Here is a 17620-nt window from a genome sequence, read left to right on the forward strand (position 1 = left end):
CAGCTCTTAAGATTTATAAGGGTCCAAGTGTCTAGACCAAGTGTCTAGGCCGACTGTTGTCGAAACAGGGAAAGCCCAAGCTCAACCCAAGTCTTTGCGGGTCAAAATGTCAACTGCTCAAACTCTTCTCCAATGTTTTTCTCTTATTCTTGGTACTTCATTGATAAATTCATCTTATTGATTAACCAGATATACCTGGTTTTCCAAGTCCAAATAAGCCAGTGATTGAAAGGCAAAGGAAAACCAGGTCTGCAGTCAGCTTATGTTGGAGAGAACCTCCGAACCAAAGACCCATGATGTCTTCAAAATTTAGAGACCGTGTGTGGCGAGATGACGGTGATGAGTGTGCGCCCGTCCAGCGGGGCAAACACTGGGTACAGCTTCTCTTTGAAGGTGCCCGTGAATGTATAGATGTGCGACTTGGTCTCTGCGTTGTAGAAGGAGATCTGTCCTTCCTCGTAGTCTAGATAGATCCCCAACCGGCGGGCCACCAGACCCAGGGGCAGGGGCGTCTCAGGCTTGGTACAGGCGTAGAACTGGTGCGTGCTGCGCCACAGGGTCCAGTAGCCCGTCTGGGGGCTAATAGGGAAGCGGCCGTGGCGTTTGGCGCTCGCCGTGGTCAGGCCGACCCGCCAGTAGCCGTTGTTGGCTATGTCGACTTCCCAGTAGTGCCGTCCGGAGGCGTATCCCTCCCAGCCCAGCACACCAGGCCAGGTGTCGAAGCGCTGGGGACTGAAGGGCAGATTGGACTCGGAGATGCCCTCCTGGACCTTCCGGTGGTCATCTGAGAGCTGGAGCCACAGGTGGTTGGTCATGGGGTCAAAGGTCACATCGGCTACAGGGAGGAGGGGGAGAGAGTTGGTAACTTTCTGAAATGTGCTACACATGTTGTACTTTCTCCATTTTAAATAACATTCTGTCATCCATTTTCCACTCTTCTTAATTTCTATGCTAGTAGTACCAATATTTTGTTGTAGTTTAAAGTTTGGTCAAAATGTATGAAAATGCTTTAAATGTATTCTTTTTTTCTGTGCTTCTTTTCTTTTCTTTTTTATTAACAGTTCAAATTAAAACATGTGTCCAAATAGAAGGATAGTTACCTGATGCACTGATCATCCAGTTCCACACTGAGTTAGGGATGTATGTTGGAGTGCCTGCCTTCCAGGTGCGCTGCTTTGCTGACAGCCACAGCTGAGGAATGCCACCCTGAAAATAGAAACACAGAGAGTTTATGAACATAGGTAAAGAATTGTCTTTAATAGTTTCATTTCCATCTTATTACTGTGAGCTGAAATGGTATAAATCTAATTATAAACTGTGTGGTTTGAGCACTTAATGCTGATTGGTTGACAGCCGTGGTATATCAGACCGTATACCACAGGTATGACAAAACATTTATTTGTACTGCTCTAATTACGTTGGTAACCAGTTTATAATAGCAATAAGGTACCTCGGAGGTTTGTGGTATATGGCCAATATACCATGGCTAAGGGCTGTATCCAGGCACTCCGCATTGCATCGTGCTTAAAAACAGCCCTTAGCCGTGGTATATTGGCCATATACCACACCTCCTTGTGCCTTATTGCTTAAGTGACACAAACTAGGTCAGCACATTCAAGCACATACATGTTCTTCTCAACCAATACCCACAGGCAGATAACACCTATAAAATACAGGTTATGCTGATACATACAGTAAGTGTATGATGTAAATGACATGCTAGATTGGCAATGTTCTGTACATGATGTTTTATTGCACTATATCATATGACCTGGGGCCTTATCACAACGAGGTAAAGGTACAGCGGACGTGAAGTTTAGACAAGACAACGGTCAATCATTCACTGTACTCTAGGTGGGATGAGACAGGTAGGTTTGGGAGGACTGTCTTGTGATGTTCATTTGTAATGTTTTGTACTGCAATATTCCACCATTATTAGTAACTATTGAATTGAAATATAGGCATTGATATGGTGGTTTAACTACCGTAGAATTACATTTTTAAAAATACCTTTTTGCTGTAACTAAAGTTAATCCTTCTAATTTCTATACCATATGTGAACAAATACAGTGGGGAAAAAAAGTATTTAGTCAGCCACCAATTGTGCAAGTTCTCCCACTTAAAAAGATGAGGCCTGTAATTTTCATCATAGGTACACGTCAACTATGACAGACGAAATTAGAAAAGAAAATCCAGAAAAATCACATTGTAGGATTTTTAATGAATTTATTTGCAAATGATGATGGAAAATAAGTATTTTGTCAATAACAAAAGTTTCTCAATACTTTGTTATATACCCTTTGTTGGCAATGACACAGGTCAAACGTTTTCTGTAAGTCTTCACAAGGTTTTCACACACTGTTGCTGGTATTTTGGCCCATTCCTCCATGCAGATCTCCTCTAGAGCAGTGATGTTTTGGGGCTGTCGCTGGGCAACACAGACTTTCAACTCCCTCCAAAGATTTTCTATGGGGTTGAGATCTGGAGACTGGCTAGGCCACTGCAGGACCTTGAAATGCTTCATACGAAGCCACTCCTTCGTTGCCCGGGCGGTGTGTTTGGGATCATTGTCATGCTGAAAGACCCAGCCACGTTTCATCTTCAATGCCCTTGCTGATGGAAGGAGGTTTTCACTCAAAATCTCACGATACATGGCCCCATTCATTCTTTCCTTTACACGGATCAGTCGTCCTGGTCCCTTTGCAGAAAAACAGCCCCAAAGCATGATGTTTCCACCCCCATGCTTCACAGTAGGTATGGTGTTCTTTGGATGCAACTCAGCATTCTTTGTCCTCCAAACACGACAAGTTGAGTTTTTACCAAAAAGTTCTATTTTGGTTTCATCTGACCATATGACATTCTCCCAATCCTCTTCTGGATCATCCAAATGCACTCTAGCAAACTTCAGACAGGCCTGAACATGTACTGGCTTAAGCAGGGGGACACGTCTGGCACTGCAGGATTTGAGTCCCTGGCGGCGTAGTGTGTTACTGATGGTAGGCTTTGTTACTTTGGTCCCAGCTCTCTGCAGGTCATTCACTAGGTCCCCCCGTGTGGTTCTGGGATTTTTGCTCACCGTTCTTGTGATCATTTTGACCCCACGGGGTGAGATCTTGCGTGGAGCCCCAGATCGAGGGAGATTATCAGTGGTCTTGTATGTCTTCCATTTCCTAATAATTGCTCCCACAGTTGATTTCTTCAAACAAAGCTGCTGACCTATTGCAGATTCAGTCTTCCCAGCCTGGTGCAGGTCTACAATTTTGTTTCTGGTGTCCTTTGACAGCTCTTTGGTCTTGGCCATAGTGGAGTTTGGAGTGTGACTGTTTGAGGTTGTGGACAGGTGTCTTTCATACTGATAACAAGTTCAAACAGGTGCCATTAATACAGGTAACGAGTGGAGGACAGAGGAGCCTCTTAAAGAAGAAGTTACAGGTCTGTGAGAGCCAGAAATCTTGCTTGTTTGTAGGTGACCAAATACTTATTTTCCACCATAATTTGCAAATAAATCCATTAAAAATCCTACAATGTGATTTTCTGGATTTTTTTCTCTCTCAATTTGTCTGTCATAGTTGACGTGTACCTATGATGAAAATTACAGGCCTCTCTCATCTTTTTAAGTGGGAGAACTTGCATAATTGGTGGCTGACTAAAAACTTTTTTTTACCCACTGTAAGTAGTACCTTGAGCAAATATTGACATGGAAAAACTTGATTATGATTGATTGAGTCCTAGATTTACTGTGGACCAGGGGTATGTACAGTAAGTAATAAGTCATATGTGTCACGCTTCCACCATAAACCTTGTCATTATTTGTGCACCTCCAACACTATTTACAGCATTCTTTGTGTAGCAGTGTATCACTGGTTATGCAAGCTGCTTTCATAACACCATAGGTAGATACAGTTGAAGTCGGAAGTTTATGTACACCTTAGCCAAGTACATTTAAACTCAGTTTTTTACAATTCCTGACATTTAATCCTAGTAAACATTCCCTGTCTTAGGTCAGTTAGGATCACCACTTTATTTTAAGAATATGAAATGTCAGAATAATTGTAGAGAGAATTATTTATTTCAGCTTTTATTTCTTTCATCACATTCCCAGTGGGTCAGAAGTTTACATACACTCAATTAGTATTTGGTAGCATTGCCTTTAAATTGTTTAACTTGGGTCAAATGTTTCAGGTAGCCTTCCACAAGCTTCCCACAATAAGCTGGGTGAATTTTGGCCAATTCCTCCTGACAGAGCTGGTGAAACTGAGTCAGGTTTGTAGGACTCCTTGCTCGCATACGCTTTTTCAGTTCTGCCCACAAATGTTCTATAGGATTGAGGTCAGGGCTTTGTGATGGCCACTCCAATACCTTGACTTTGTTGTCCTTAAGCCATTTTGCCACAACTTTGGAAGTATGCTTGGGGTCATTGTCCATTTGGAAGACCCATTTGCAACCAAGCTTTAACTTCCTGACTGATGTCTTGAGATGTTGCTTCAATATATCCACATAATTTTCCTTCCTCATGATGCCATCTATTTTGTGAAGTGCACCAGTCCCTCCTGCAGCAAAGCACCCCCACAGCATGATGCTGCCACCCCCGTTCTTCACAGTTGGGATGGTGTTCTTCGGCTTGCAAGCAACCCCCTTTTTCCTCCAAACATAACGATGGTCATTATGGCCAGACAGTTCTATTTTTGTTTCATCAGACCAGAGGACATTTCTCCAAAAAGTAAGATCTTTGTCCCCATGTGCAGTTGCAAACCGTAGTCTGGCTTTTTTATGGCGGTTTTGGAACAGTGGCTTCTTCCTTGCTGAGCGACCTTTCAGGTTATGTCGATATAGGACTCGTTTTACTGTGGCTATAGATACTTTTTTCCTACAGTATCTTCACAAGGTCCTTTGCTGTTGTTCTGGGATTGATTTGCACTTTTCGCACCAAAGTACGTTCATCTCTAGGAGACAGAATGCGTCTCCTTCCTGAGCGGTATGACGGCTGCGTGGTCCCATGGTGTTTATACTTGAGTACTATTGTTTGTACAGATGAACGTGGTACCTTAAGGCGTTTGGAAATTGCTCCCAAGGATGAACCAGATTTGTGGAGGTCTACAATTGTGTTTTCTGAAGTCTTGGCTGATTTCTTTTGATTTTCCCATGATGTCAAGCAAAGAGGCACTGAGTTTGAAGGTAGGCCTTGAAATACATTCACAGTTGCACCTACAATTGACTCAAATTATGTCAATGAGCCTATCAGAAGCTTTTAAAGCCATGACATCATTTTCTGGAATTTTCCAAGCTGTTTAAAGGCACAGTCAACTTAGTGTATGTAAACTTTTGACCCACTGGAAGAGTGATACAGTGAATTATAAGTGAAATAATCTGTCTGTAAACAATTGTTGGAAAAATGACTTGTGTCATGCACAAAGTAGATGTCCTAACCGACTTGCCAAAACTATAGTTTGTTAACAAGAAATTTGTGGAGTGGTTGAAAAAATTAGTTTTAATGACTCCAACCTAAGTGTATGTAAACTTCCGACTTCAACTGTATATACAGTGCCTTCAGAAAGTATTCACACCCCTTTACTTTTTCCACATTTTGTTGTGTTACAGCCTGCATTTAAAATGGATTTGATTTTTTTGTCACTGGCCTACACAAAATACCCGATAATGTAAAAAATGAATTTTACAAATTAATTAAAAGTGAAAAGCTGAAATGTCTTGAGTCAATAAGTATTCAACCCCTTTGTTATGGCAAGCCTAAATAAGTTCAGGAGTACAAATTTGCTTAATAAGTCACATAATACATTCCATGGACTGTGTGTGCAATAATAGTTTTTAACATGAGTTTTTATTGACTACCTCATCTCTGTACCCCGCACAATTATCTGTAAGGTCCCTCAGTCGAGCAGGGAATTTCAAACACAGATTCAACCACAAAGACCAGGGAGATTTTCCACTGCCTCGCAAAGAAGGGCACCTAATTCGTAGATGGGTAAAAAAAAAGCAGACATTGAATCCCCCCTTGAGCATGGTGAAGTTATTAATTACACTTTGGATGGTGTATCAATACACCTAGTCACTACAAAGATACAGGCGTCCTTCCTAACTTAGTTGCCGGAGAGAAAGAAAACCACTCAGGGATTTCCCCATGAGGCCAATGGTGACTTTAAAACAATTACAGAGTTGAATGGCTGTGATAGGAGAAAACTGAGGATGGATCAACAATATTGTAGTTACGCCACAATACTAACCTAATTGGTAGAGGGAAAAGAAGGAAGCCTGTACAGAATACAAATATTCCAAAACATGCATCTTGTTTGCAATAAGGCAAACTTCAGAAAATGTGGCAAAGATATTAACTTTATGCCCTGAATACAAAGCATTATGTTTGGGGCAAATCCAACAAAACACATCACTGAGTACCACTCTTCATATTTTCAAGCATGGTGGTGGCTGCATCATGTTATGGGTATGCTTGTCATCGGCAAGGAATAGGGAGTTTTTTAGGATAAAAAATAAAAATAAAGCTAAGCACAAGCAAAATCCTAAAGGAAAACCTGGTTCAGTCTGCTTTCCAACAGACACTGGGAGACAAATTCACCTTTCAGCACAACAATAACTTAAAACACAAGGACAACTTTACTTACACTACCGTTCAAAAGTTTGGGGTCAATTAGAAATGTCCTTGTTTTCGAAAAAAATCAAATTTTTTGTCCATTAAAATAACATCAAATTGATCAGAAATACAGTTTAGACATTGTTAATGTTGTAAATGGCTATTGTAGCTGGAAACTGCTGATTATTTATGGATTATCTACATAGGCCTACAGCAACCATCAGTCCTGTGTTCCAATGGCACATTGTGTTTGCTAATCCAAGTTTATCATTTTAAATGGCTAGTTGATCATTAGAAAACCCTTTGGAAATTATTTTAGCACAGCTGAAAACTGTTGTGCTGATTAAAGAAGCAATACAACTGGCCTTCTTGAGACTAGTTGAGTATCTGGAGCAGCAGCAATTGTGGGTTCGATTACAGGCTCAAAATGGCCAGAAACAAAGAACTTTCTTCTGAAACTCGTCAGTCTATTCTTGTTCTGAGAAATGAAGGCTATTCCATGCGAGAAATTGCCAAGAAACTGAAGATCTCGTACAACGCTGTGTACTACTCCCTTCACAGAACAGCGCAAACTGGCTCTAACCAGAATAGAAAGAGGAGTGGGAGGCCCCGGTGCACAACTGAGCAAGAGGACAAATACATTAGAGTGTCTAGTTTGAGAAACAGATGCCTCACAGGTCCTCAACTGGCAGCTTCATTAAGTAGTACCCGCAAAACACCAGTCTCAACGTCAACAGTGAAGAGGCAGCTCCGGGATGCTGACCTTCTTGGCAGAGTTGCGAAGAAAAAGCCATATCTCAGACTGGCCAATTAAAAGAAAAGATTAAGATGGACAAAAGAACACAGCCACTGGACTTTTTCTTTGCAACTCTGCCTAGGTCAGCATCCCGGAGTCGCCTCTTCACTGTTGACATTGAGACTGGTGTTTTGCGTGTACTAGTCTCAAGAAGGCCAGTTTGATTGCTTCTTTAATCAGCACAACAGTTTTCAGCTGTGCTAACATAATTGCAAAAGGGTTTTCTAATGATCAATTAGCCTTTTAAAATGATAAACTTGGATTAGCAAACACAACGTGCCATTGGAACACAAGAATGATGGTTGCTGATAATGAGCCTCTGTACGCCTATGTAGATATTCCATAAAAAATCAGCCATTTCCAGCTACAATAGCCATTTACAACATTAACAATGTCTACACTGTATTTCTGATCAATTTGATGTTATTTTAAATGGACAGCAAAATTGCTTTTCTTTCGAAAACAAGGACATTTCTAAGTGACCCCAAACGTTTGAACGGTAGTGTATATCGGCTTAAAAATCTATGGCAAGACTTGAAAATGGCTGTCTAGAAATGATCAACAACCAATTTGAATTAAAACAATTACAATGTGCAAATATTGTACAATCCGGGTGTGCAAAGCTATTAGAGATGTACCCAGAAAGACTCAGCTGTAATCGCTGCTAACAGTTCTTCTAACATGTATTGACTCAGGGGGTTGAATACTTATGTAATCAAAATATATTAGTGTTTTTTTTCTTCATAATTATTTATTTGACGTTAGAGTATTTTGTGTAGATCATTGACAAAAAAATGACAATTAAATCCATTTTAATCCCACTTTTGTAACACAACAAAATGTGGAAAACGTCAAGGGGTGTGAATACTTTCTGAAGGCACTGTATGCCTATTTGAGCATGTAGCCTATATAATTGTATAGCTGATTCTCAATCTACGTTTAAGAGGGAACATTGCTAATTACAATGGATTCAGGCAAGTGTACGACTTCAGAAAAGAAGACGTTGTACATAACATTCTGAGTTATGTTTTATGAGAGGAGCCCTATTAAACTAGTTCTCTAACTTAGTGTTGACCACTTTTTTCCTCCATTTTTGGGGAGGTGTGTGTGTTTTTGTGTTTGCTTGTGTGTGTGTGTCGTCTCACCTTGCAGTCCTCCTTGAGCAGTGACCAAGTAATGAACTCCAGTAAGGGCAGGAGGTTGATCAGTCTCTTCTTCCTCAGACCCAGCAGACGCAGAACATTGCCTAGCTCATTGCTCTGCACCCCACAACTCTATGTAGACAGACAGCCAGACAAACGTTAATACCAAGTCATCTCTATGAGTCTCCTATCACACTTTTCGACCTTTTAGCCCCTATGCTAAATGGTCTCTATTTGGTAGCAAATTTGCAGATAGCAGTTAACCAAGGCTGTTTGAATGCTAGGTTATACAAATTTCCAACAGTTTGGAACACAGTATTTCCCCCATTTCCATCCTCGGTAGTGTCCCTTTGTGTCTCATATACATTTGTATCCTTGACTTTGACCCCTCACCCCTGACCTATCACCTCTGAGGCACTCTGCAGCTCCTTGGCCCATTCCATGATCCTCTGCTGCATTTCCTCATTGGGGTCCTCTCCATCCTTGTTTTCGTCTTCCTCCTCCTCACATCTCTCCTGCACCCAGGGGCTAGACTTCGCCAGCTGAGGAGGCACAGTGGAATACAGTTGAATGTTTTCAGTCAAATTCAATGTAATATATTAATGAATAATTATGAATCAATTGACTTAAAATGCCTAGATATGATACTTCAAGCGAACGTTTGATAGAATACACACAAAAAAGTAAGTATTCGTTTTTTCTCACCTTGTCGACGCTGTTTAGCTCATTGGCCCACAGCAGAATGAGTTTCCTGCTCTCTTCCAGACTGCGTTCTGTTTTGGGGTCTTTCAGTTCCACAGGGGTCTCTCCTTTACTGGTGCCCTTCCCCGCATCACTGCCACTCTGCAACAAGACAACACAGCAACCAGGTCAATATAATACTGTACGTTCTCAATAGTGTGTATAGCCATCTCATCTCAATCATCTTAATGTCAAAGCAATTTTGTAGAAATCCTGTGGTCTCCATTGACAAAGTACAGCTTGGGATTTTGTGTGTAATATAACTTGATTCACACCAAAAAAACAGCAAAAAGGCGAAAACAACTAGGCATCGGTTGCAAAACTAGATCAAATAAATTCAAAATGGGATCAAATACATTCAAAATGGGATGATTGAGTGTTTTTCGTTTACGTAACCCTGTTCCTGCCTGGGAGGCCAGAGGCGAGGTCAGCACTCCCCACCAGAGGCCAGGTCAGCACTCCCCACCAGAGGCCAGGTCAGCACTCCTCACCAGAGGCCAGGTCAGCACTCTCCACCCCACCCTACCGCCAACTCCACCTGGCCCCCCTTGTATTACAATTTTTTAGGAAAACATATATTTTTTGGAGAAAACAATTAACTTTCTGCATTTCAACATTGCAGTTTTATAATGCTATTCTACACATTTTGTCATGAGGCGAAGAGAAAAATGTTGCTGTTTTAAAATGAATTTCCTGCAATTCTACACTTTTTGCCATGGGTCAGAGAGAAAAAGGTACTGTTTTATAGCTCATCTCATGCTTTTGTTCACATTTTGCCATGAGGCTGAGAGAAAAGTTAGACAGATTTTGATCTGGGAGGCCCGCGACCCCCCCCCCCCCCCCCACACACACACACACAAAATAATACCATCACTAATACTATCATACTAACATTGGAAATACATTTGCACCCCTGAACTTTCTCAGTTACTGCTTTTGTTCCCTCCTCCCTTGTTCTTTCTATAGATGTATGTCTTCCCCCCCCCCCTCTCCTCTCTCTCTCTCCCTCTCAGGGTCCTACTGTACCTTGCAGACTTGGGCCACCTGCTCCTTCCAGTGGTTGATGAAGCGGACACACTCCTGCAGACTGCGCAGGTTCTTCATGCCATTCTGACGAGGGTGTTGCTACAAGAGACGTACACACACAGACAGCATGAACAGGTAGGCAGGCAAATGTAGAAAAAGAGTACAAAGGAACAGATACAGGTAGAAGAGTAGACAATTTAACTGAAAGAGTTTTGGATGGACTGGATGCTGATGTGATGCTGTGAGTGGATTGAGGTGTGTGTGCACGTGTGTAGCCTACCGATGAGCGTTGTGTGGAGGGGGCGCTGCTCTTGCAGGGGCTGGTAGGGGCTGAGCTGTGGGCCTGGAGTTCCTCATCAGGAAGGTTCCAACGCACCGCCCCGATGGATTGACTCTGGGTAGAGCGCTCCAACTTCAGCTGGGAGTTATGCTCTGGAGGTGAAATAGTGATAAAATGAGATTAGAGTGGATGAGGGGTGGGGGGCACAGATACATTTGAGTCACATTTAACTAAGCGTATACATTTAACTTTACGTCAGATTTAATTAAATCAAATGAGTTATTGCTTAAAGGCCCAGTGCAGTCAAAAATGAGATTGTCCTGTGTTTTATATATATTTTCACACAAGGAGGTTGGAAATTGGGAAAATTATGATAATGCCCTTTTAGTGTAAGAGCTGTTTGAAAAGACCGCCTGAAAATTCAGGCTGTTGTGGTGGGATGGACATCACCAGGCCGTAAATTAGTTAATAGACCAATAAGAAAGAGAGCTAGTTTTAACGGCTAGTTTCAGTTTTCTCCTCCCCACTCAGACCACTTCCAGATAGTCCTAGCAAAATTATTGCTTGAGAAATTGCTCTTTGTTAACCCACTGGACACAGAAGTCAATTCAATGTCTATTCCATGCTGGTTCAACATAATTTCGTTGAAATGACGTGGGGAAAACGTTGATTCAACCAGTGTGTGCCCAGTTGGAAGAAGCTGTTTATTTTTTGGACCATTTTAATGGAAAACAAATCACAGTAATTGTTACCAGAAATGATTTGATATTGAGATAAAAACGGCTGCATTGGACCTTTAAAAGGTAAACAATAATAAAATTGTAACTATTTGCTCTATTGTGCATTGTTACTTATTATGAAGCGGACAAGTCATAAGTCAAATGTTTCAATGGTAGCACACCGGCAGTACAATACAGTGGATAGATGGTAGTAGATAACAGTAGTGTTCTAAAATTGATTGATCAACGCTTGTATTTGATGATTTGATGAAACTATTGGACGATTGTGATCTGATTAGATAAAGATTTAATACCAGTTTGGAATCAATTAATTATCCATATTAGAACAATAGATAATTATCCATGTAGTCACATTTAATATAATGTCATGCAATTCAAAATACAGCAGTTCTAAACAAAGGTTACATGATTATTAGTCAACGAAAAAGGTCACAATATTATATTAGTGATATATCATTTATGTAATGTATATACAATACTGCAGGGATCATCAACTACACTGAACAAAATATAAATGCAAAATGTAAAGTGTTGGTCCCATGTTTCATGAGCTGAAATAAAAGATCCCAGAACATTTCCATATGCACAAAAACACATTTCTCTCAAATTGTATGGACAAATGTGTTTATATCCCTGTTAGTGAGCATTTCTCCTTTGCCAAGATAATCCATCCCCCTGACAGGTGTGGCATATCAAGAAGCTGATTAAACAGCATGATCATTACACAGGTGCACTCTAAAATGTGCAGTTTTGATACACAACACAGTGCCACAGATGTCTCAAGTTTTGAGGGAGCGCGTAATTGGTATGCTGACTGCAGGAATGTCCACTAGAGCTGTTGCCAGAGAATTTAATGTTGATTTCTCTACCATAAGCCACCTCCAATGTCATTTTAGAGAATTTGACAGTATGTCCAACCGGCCTCACAACCGTGAGCGGTTTGCTGATGTCAACTTTGTGAACAGAGTGCCCCATGGTGGCGATGGGGTTATGTAGGGCAGGCATAAGCTACTGAGAACTAACACAATTGCATTTTACCGATGGCAATTGATGCACAGAGATACCGTGATGAGATCGTGAGGCCCATTGTCGTGCCATTCATCCACCACCATCACCTCATGTTTCAGCATGATAATCCACAGCCCCATGTCGCAAGGATCTGTACACAATTCCTGGAAGCTGAAAATGTCCCAGTTCTTCCATGGCCTCCACACTCACCGGACATGTTGCCCATTGAGCATGTTTGGGATGTTCTGAATCGACGTGTACGACAGCATGTTCCAGTTCCCACCAATATCCAGCAACTTCGCCCACAGCCATTGCAGAGAAGTGGGATAACATTCCACAGGCCACAATCAACAGCCTGATCAACTCTATGTGAAGATGTGTCGCAGTACATGAGGCAAATGGTGGTCACACCGGATACTGACTGGTTTTCTGATCCACGCCCCTACCTTTATTTTAAGGTATATGTGACCAACAGATGCATATCTGTATTCCCAGTTATATGAAATCCATAGATTATGGTTTTATTTATTTATTTAAATTGACCGATTTCCTTATATGAACTGTAACTCAGTAAAATCTTTGAAACTGTTGCGTGTTGCATTTATATTTTTGTTGAGCGGAAGGTCAGGGGGCCAGAACATAATTACAAATCATTTGTAGATTGCAAATTGACCGCAAGAAGCCCAAACAGATAGAATATTTCACTAAAACATAATAATTTCAAACCTTGCTTACATTTGTATACGATCACATATATACAGTGCCTTCGGAAAGTATTCAGTCCCATTGACTTTTTCCACATTTTGTTACGTTACAACCTTAATCTAAAATGGATTAAATAAATAAAAATATCCTCAGCAATCTGCACACAATACTGCATAATGACAACATTTCTGGAGAGACCTGAAAATAGCTGTGCATTAACGCTCCTCATCCAACCTGACAGAGCTTGAGAGGATCTGCAGAGAAGAATGGGAGAAACTCCCCAAATACAGGTGTGCCAAGCTTGTAGCGTCATACCAAAGAAGACTTGAGGCTGTAATCGCTGCAAAAGGTGCTTCAACAAAGTACTGAGTAAAGGGTCTGAATACTTATGTCAATGTGATATCAGTTATTTTTTTAATTATAAATTAGCAAAAAAAATGTATAACCTGTTTTTGCTTTGTCATTATGGGGTATTGTGTGTAGATTGATTAGGGGAAAAAACAATTTAATAAATTTTAGAATAAGGCTGTAACCTAACAAAATGTGGAAAAAGTCAAGGGTTCTGAATACTTTCCGAAGGCACTGTATATCTGTATAAGATAATAATGTATAACATATCTAATATTATGATATGTACATATAATATTGTCAGTAGGGAAAAATACTTACTAGACACCTTCAGAATGCTCTTCATCTCGAAATGTTCCATCCTTAGTCCTGTATGGATATAGGTAGACTCCTTACAAAATATTCCATATGACAATTGAGGCCATGAGGCCATTGATGATTTTACTCTGCATCCACATGTTGAATTTGACAAAATTGCATAACCTAATTAAAAACTGAAAGTCCACTAGCAAGCTTTGAATATACAGTACATTGGTATGAAATATCTATACAAAATCTAAATGCAGATCTAAAACCAATGCCAGATGCCATTGTTGAAGCTATGAAAAGTACTTCAATAGATAGGGAAAAATTATCCTACATATAATCTACATCATAATGAAAACTATAGCAATTGATTTATCAATACATTAGATGAATTTCAGATAAAAATAAAAACAAAATTCTACCCTGTGTGTAGGTTGGGCTGGTGCACAGTCTTGGTGGTGGTGGTGGTGGTGGTAAGACTGGACAGCAAACCCTGCTCATCTACCGTTTTTTTTGTTACATGCTGAGGTGGTTTGATCTTTGGACCTTTTATGGTCCTTGGCAAAGCGAGAAGGAGGCGGATCTTTCTGCAAGTATAATCAGTCTACCTTCCCAGAAATCCATTTTGGCTTTACCATAAGGAGAGTGCGTGAGATTCTAGTCTAGTGATAAGGAGTCACGAAGGTCACATATTGATTACAAAAAGTGACAGGGAATTACCATCTTTGGCTGCGTTTACACAGGCAGCCCAATTCTGATCTTTTTTCCACTAATTGGTCTTTTGACCAATCAGATCAGCTCTGAAAATGGGTGAAAGTAGATGTAATTTCTTACCATATGGGACACCCAAGCTCGAGCACATATTTTTTTTTTATAGCCAAGGTGTGGAGGCTGCTGAGGGGAGGACGGCTCATAATAATGGCTGGAACAGAGCAAATGGAATGGCATCAAACACATGGAAACCATGTGTTGGATACCATTCCACTGACTCCGCTCCATCCTTTACCACGAGCCCACCCTCCCCAATTAAGGTGCCACCAACCTCCTGTGGTGTAATCATAGAATTATGCAGGCCTATACAATCCCTATTAATTTCATATATGATCTCCGTGGGTGTAGTAGCCTCAGCCTAGTAAAGACTTGTCATATCACTTTCATCATGCAATACCTTTTAATGTGGTATAAACCCAACCAGTCATGATGTTTTCATCTGATTGTCAAACAATCATTTCAAAAAGTTGCTCCTGTAGGCTACCCGCGCACATTCATCCTCTCACAAAATAATTCCAGCATCCAAACCCCAACAGTGCACTGTGCACCCGCAATTTGATGAATGGAAAGAGACATCGGTTACAAAACACCTACGTGTATTGTAATGACATTCTGCGATTGTCATTAGGCTTACACTTGTAGCCTGAATTTATGCGTCCACTGTTTTCTGTGCGCGTCTCGGTCGTGTCCGCTTGGTATCGGCAACTAATCTCCCCGCCTTGGCAAAATGTAAGTGTTCTGGTCGAACCACTATGCAATTTGGAGCATATACCACCACCTGGTTTCAAGTCAATTTGTTAATTTTTCATGCAGCTGACATGCAGCAATGTTAAATAATGGTGTAATTGGCATTTTGTGTTAATTGTGATAGGCTCACGTTTTAAGGTACTGGGCGTACCCCCACTATTTATTTTGCCGGGACTTGTTTGTACCAGACCATACCTGCTTACTTTCACCTGTCTGAAAAATATCTGATGTACAAAGATCTGATGTGATTGGTCAAAAAACATTAGAATTGGGCTGAATGCAGGGCCGGTCCTGGCCATTCTGCTGCACTAGGCGAGACAAAATAATTGTCTGGACCGGACCAAAAACCATGGTCCGTGGAAATCAAGTCCGGACAGATTTGGCTGTGAAGAGACTGAATAATTTGATCATTTGGTTTGGTACTGTCCATATGTAGCTTGTTTTTGGTCGCAGGTTCAGGAATTGCTGAAGAATTGCAACATTTACCTGGCGCTAACTCTGTGTCACGACTCCCCTCCTTGTTCGGGCAGGCTTCAGCGTTCGTTGTCACCGCTCTTACTAGCCACTGCCCCCCCCCCCAATTATCATCATCACATTTGTCTTGTCTTGTCAATCACACACACCTGGTTTTATCCCCTCATTAGTCCGTGTATAAGTGTTCCCTCTGCCCTCTTGTCCTTGTGGGTGATTGTTTTATTGTGAGAGTAGTGTAGCTCGGTGGAGCTACTCGTACCATTTTGTTGCCAGGGTAGATTTTCCCCTGTGCCTATGTATTATTGGATTCTACCGTTACAGTGTATTTGCCAGGGATGATAGTTTCCCCTGTGCCTGTTTAGTTTGTTGCTATTCCAGCGCATTTGTGTGTAAAGACGGAATAAACTCTGTATTCGGTGATTACCCTCCTGCGCCTGACTCCTTCCATCACCCTCATCACACTCTGCAAATAGCATTGCTGGGTGATTTGAAAAGTCATAGTCAATCAATCAATAATATAGTAATACTTTTAGCTAAACCTTTTAGCTTTAATTTACAATCTGTAGAAACTATGAGAATAGAAAGGTTCAGAACTTTTGTGAAACAGCACAGTTGAAAAATACATAGCAAATAGAAATAAAAACTGGATGGTGTTCAGAGATGGATGGCAGGGGTTGAGTGGAGCTGAAGGGTGGGACTAAAAACAACAAGATAACTAATGTAAAATATACTGTGTCCGAAAAATGTTTATAGGTTCAGAACTTTTGTGAAACAGCACAGTAAAAAATATATGGCAAATAGAAATCAAAACTGGATAGGTCTTCAGAGATCAATGAGTGGGGTTTGATGGGATCAAAAACAAACAAAAAGAGAACTATTGTAAAATACACAGTGTCCGTAAAATTTATATAGTATGTAGAAGCTGGAAGTAGAAGCCTAAGCGTTGTTTTCCATTAGTTTACTCCAATTAGGGGAGGGGTGGTAGGGTTACAGGAAAATAATAAAGGAAAATATCTAAAGATATATATACTGTATATACAAAAAAGACATATGGGGGATTGGAAATTATGCCGACAATTACATTGATGGAAGCCACAATCTATCTGCAATATTAAAGCTGATCTACCCCCTAAAAGACATCCAAAAGGCGTAGGTGTCGGTCCGTGCTTACTGAGGTATAGCCTACACTGTCGCCTGGAAATCTGTCCTTTGGTCTGGAGTCCAAATTGGAGATTTTTGGTTCCAACCACCGTGGCTTTGTGAGACGCGGTGTGGGTGAACGGATGATCTCCGCATGTGTATTTCCCACCGTAAAGCATGGAGAAGGAGGTGTTATGTTGTGGTGGTGCTTTGCTGGTGACACTGTCTGTGATTTATTTAGAATTCAAGGCAGACTCAACCAACATGGCTACCACATCATTCTGCAGTGATACACCATCCCATCTGGTTTGGGCTTAGTGGGACTATCGTTTGTTTTTCAACAGGACTATGACTCAACACACCTCCAGGCTGTGTAAGGGCTATTTTACCAAGAAGGAGAGTGATGGAATGCTGCATCAGATGACCTGGCCTCCACAATCCCCCGACCTCAACCCAATTGAGATGGTTTGGGATGTGTCGGACCACAGAGTGAAGGAAAAGCAGCCAACAAGTGCTCAGCATATGTGGGAACTCCTTCAAGACTGTTGGAAAAGCATTCCAGGTGAAGCTGGATGAGAGAATGCCAAGAGTGTGCAAAGCTGTCATCAAGGCAAAGGGTGGCTATTTGAAGAATCTCAAACTGAAAATATATTTTGATTTATTTAACACTTTTTTGGTTACTACATGATTATATATGTGTTATTTCATAGTGTTGATGTCTTGACTATTATTCTACAATGTAGAAAATAATAAAAAGTAAATAAAAACCCTGGAATGAGTAGGTGTTTCCAA

General features: G+C 41.0%; 1 protein-coding gene across 1 annotated transcript; it reads right to left on the reverse strand.

The window, feature by feature from the left end:
* Positions 1 to 302: 302 nt before the first annotated feature.
* LOC311112995 (butyrophilin subfamily 3 member A1) lies at positions 303 to 12554 on the reverse strand (the record flags this gene model as incomplete). Its single annotated transcript, XM_084156118.1, has 8 exons — positions 303 to 835; positions 1101 to 1206; positions 8546 to 8674; positions 8950 to 9084; positions 9248 to 9385; positions 10310 to 10408; positions 10590 to 10741; positions 12548 to 12554. 8 exons carry the CDS (start codon positions 12552 to 12554, stop codon positions 303 to 305), a joined length of 1299 nt encoding a protein of 432 aa, XP_084012244.1.
* Positions 12555 to 17620: the final 5066 nt, after the last annotated feature.

This window comes from Coregonus lavaretus (assembly GCF_964263955.1).
Source record: "Coregonus lavaretus genome assembly, chromosome: 39".
NCBI classification, from domain to species: domain Eukaryota; kingdom Metazoa; phylum Chordata; class Actinopteri; order Salmoniformes; family Salmonidae; genus Coregonus; species Coregonus lavaretus.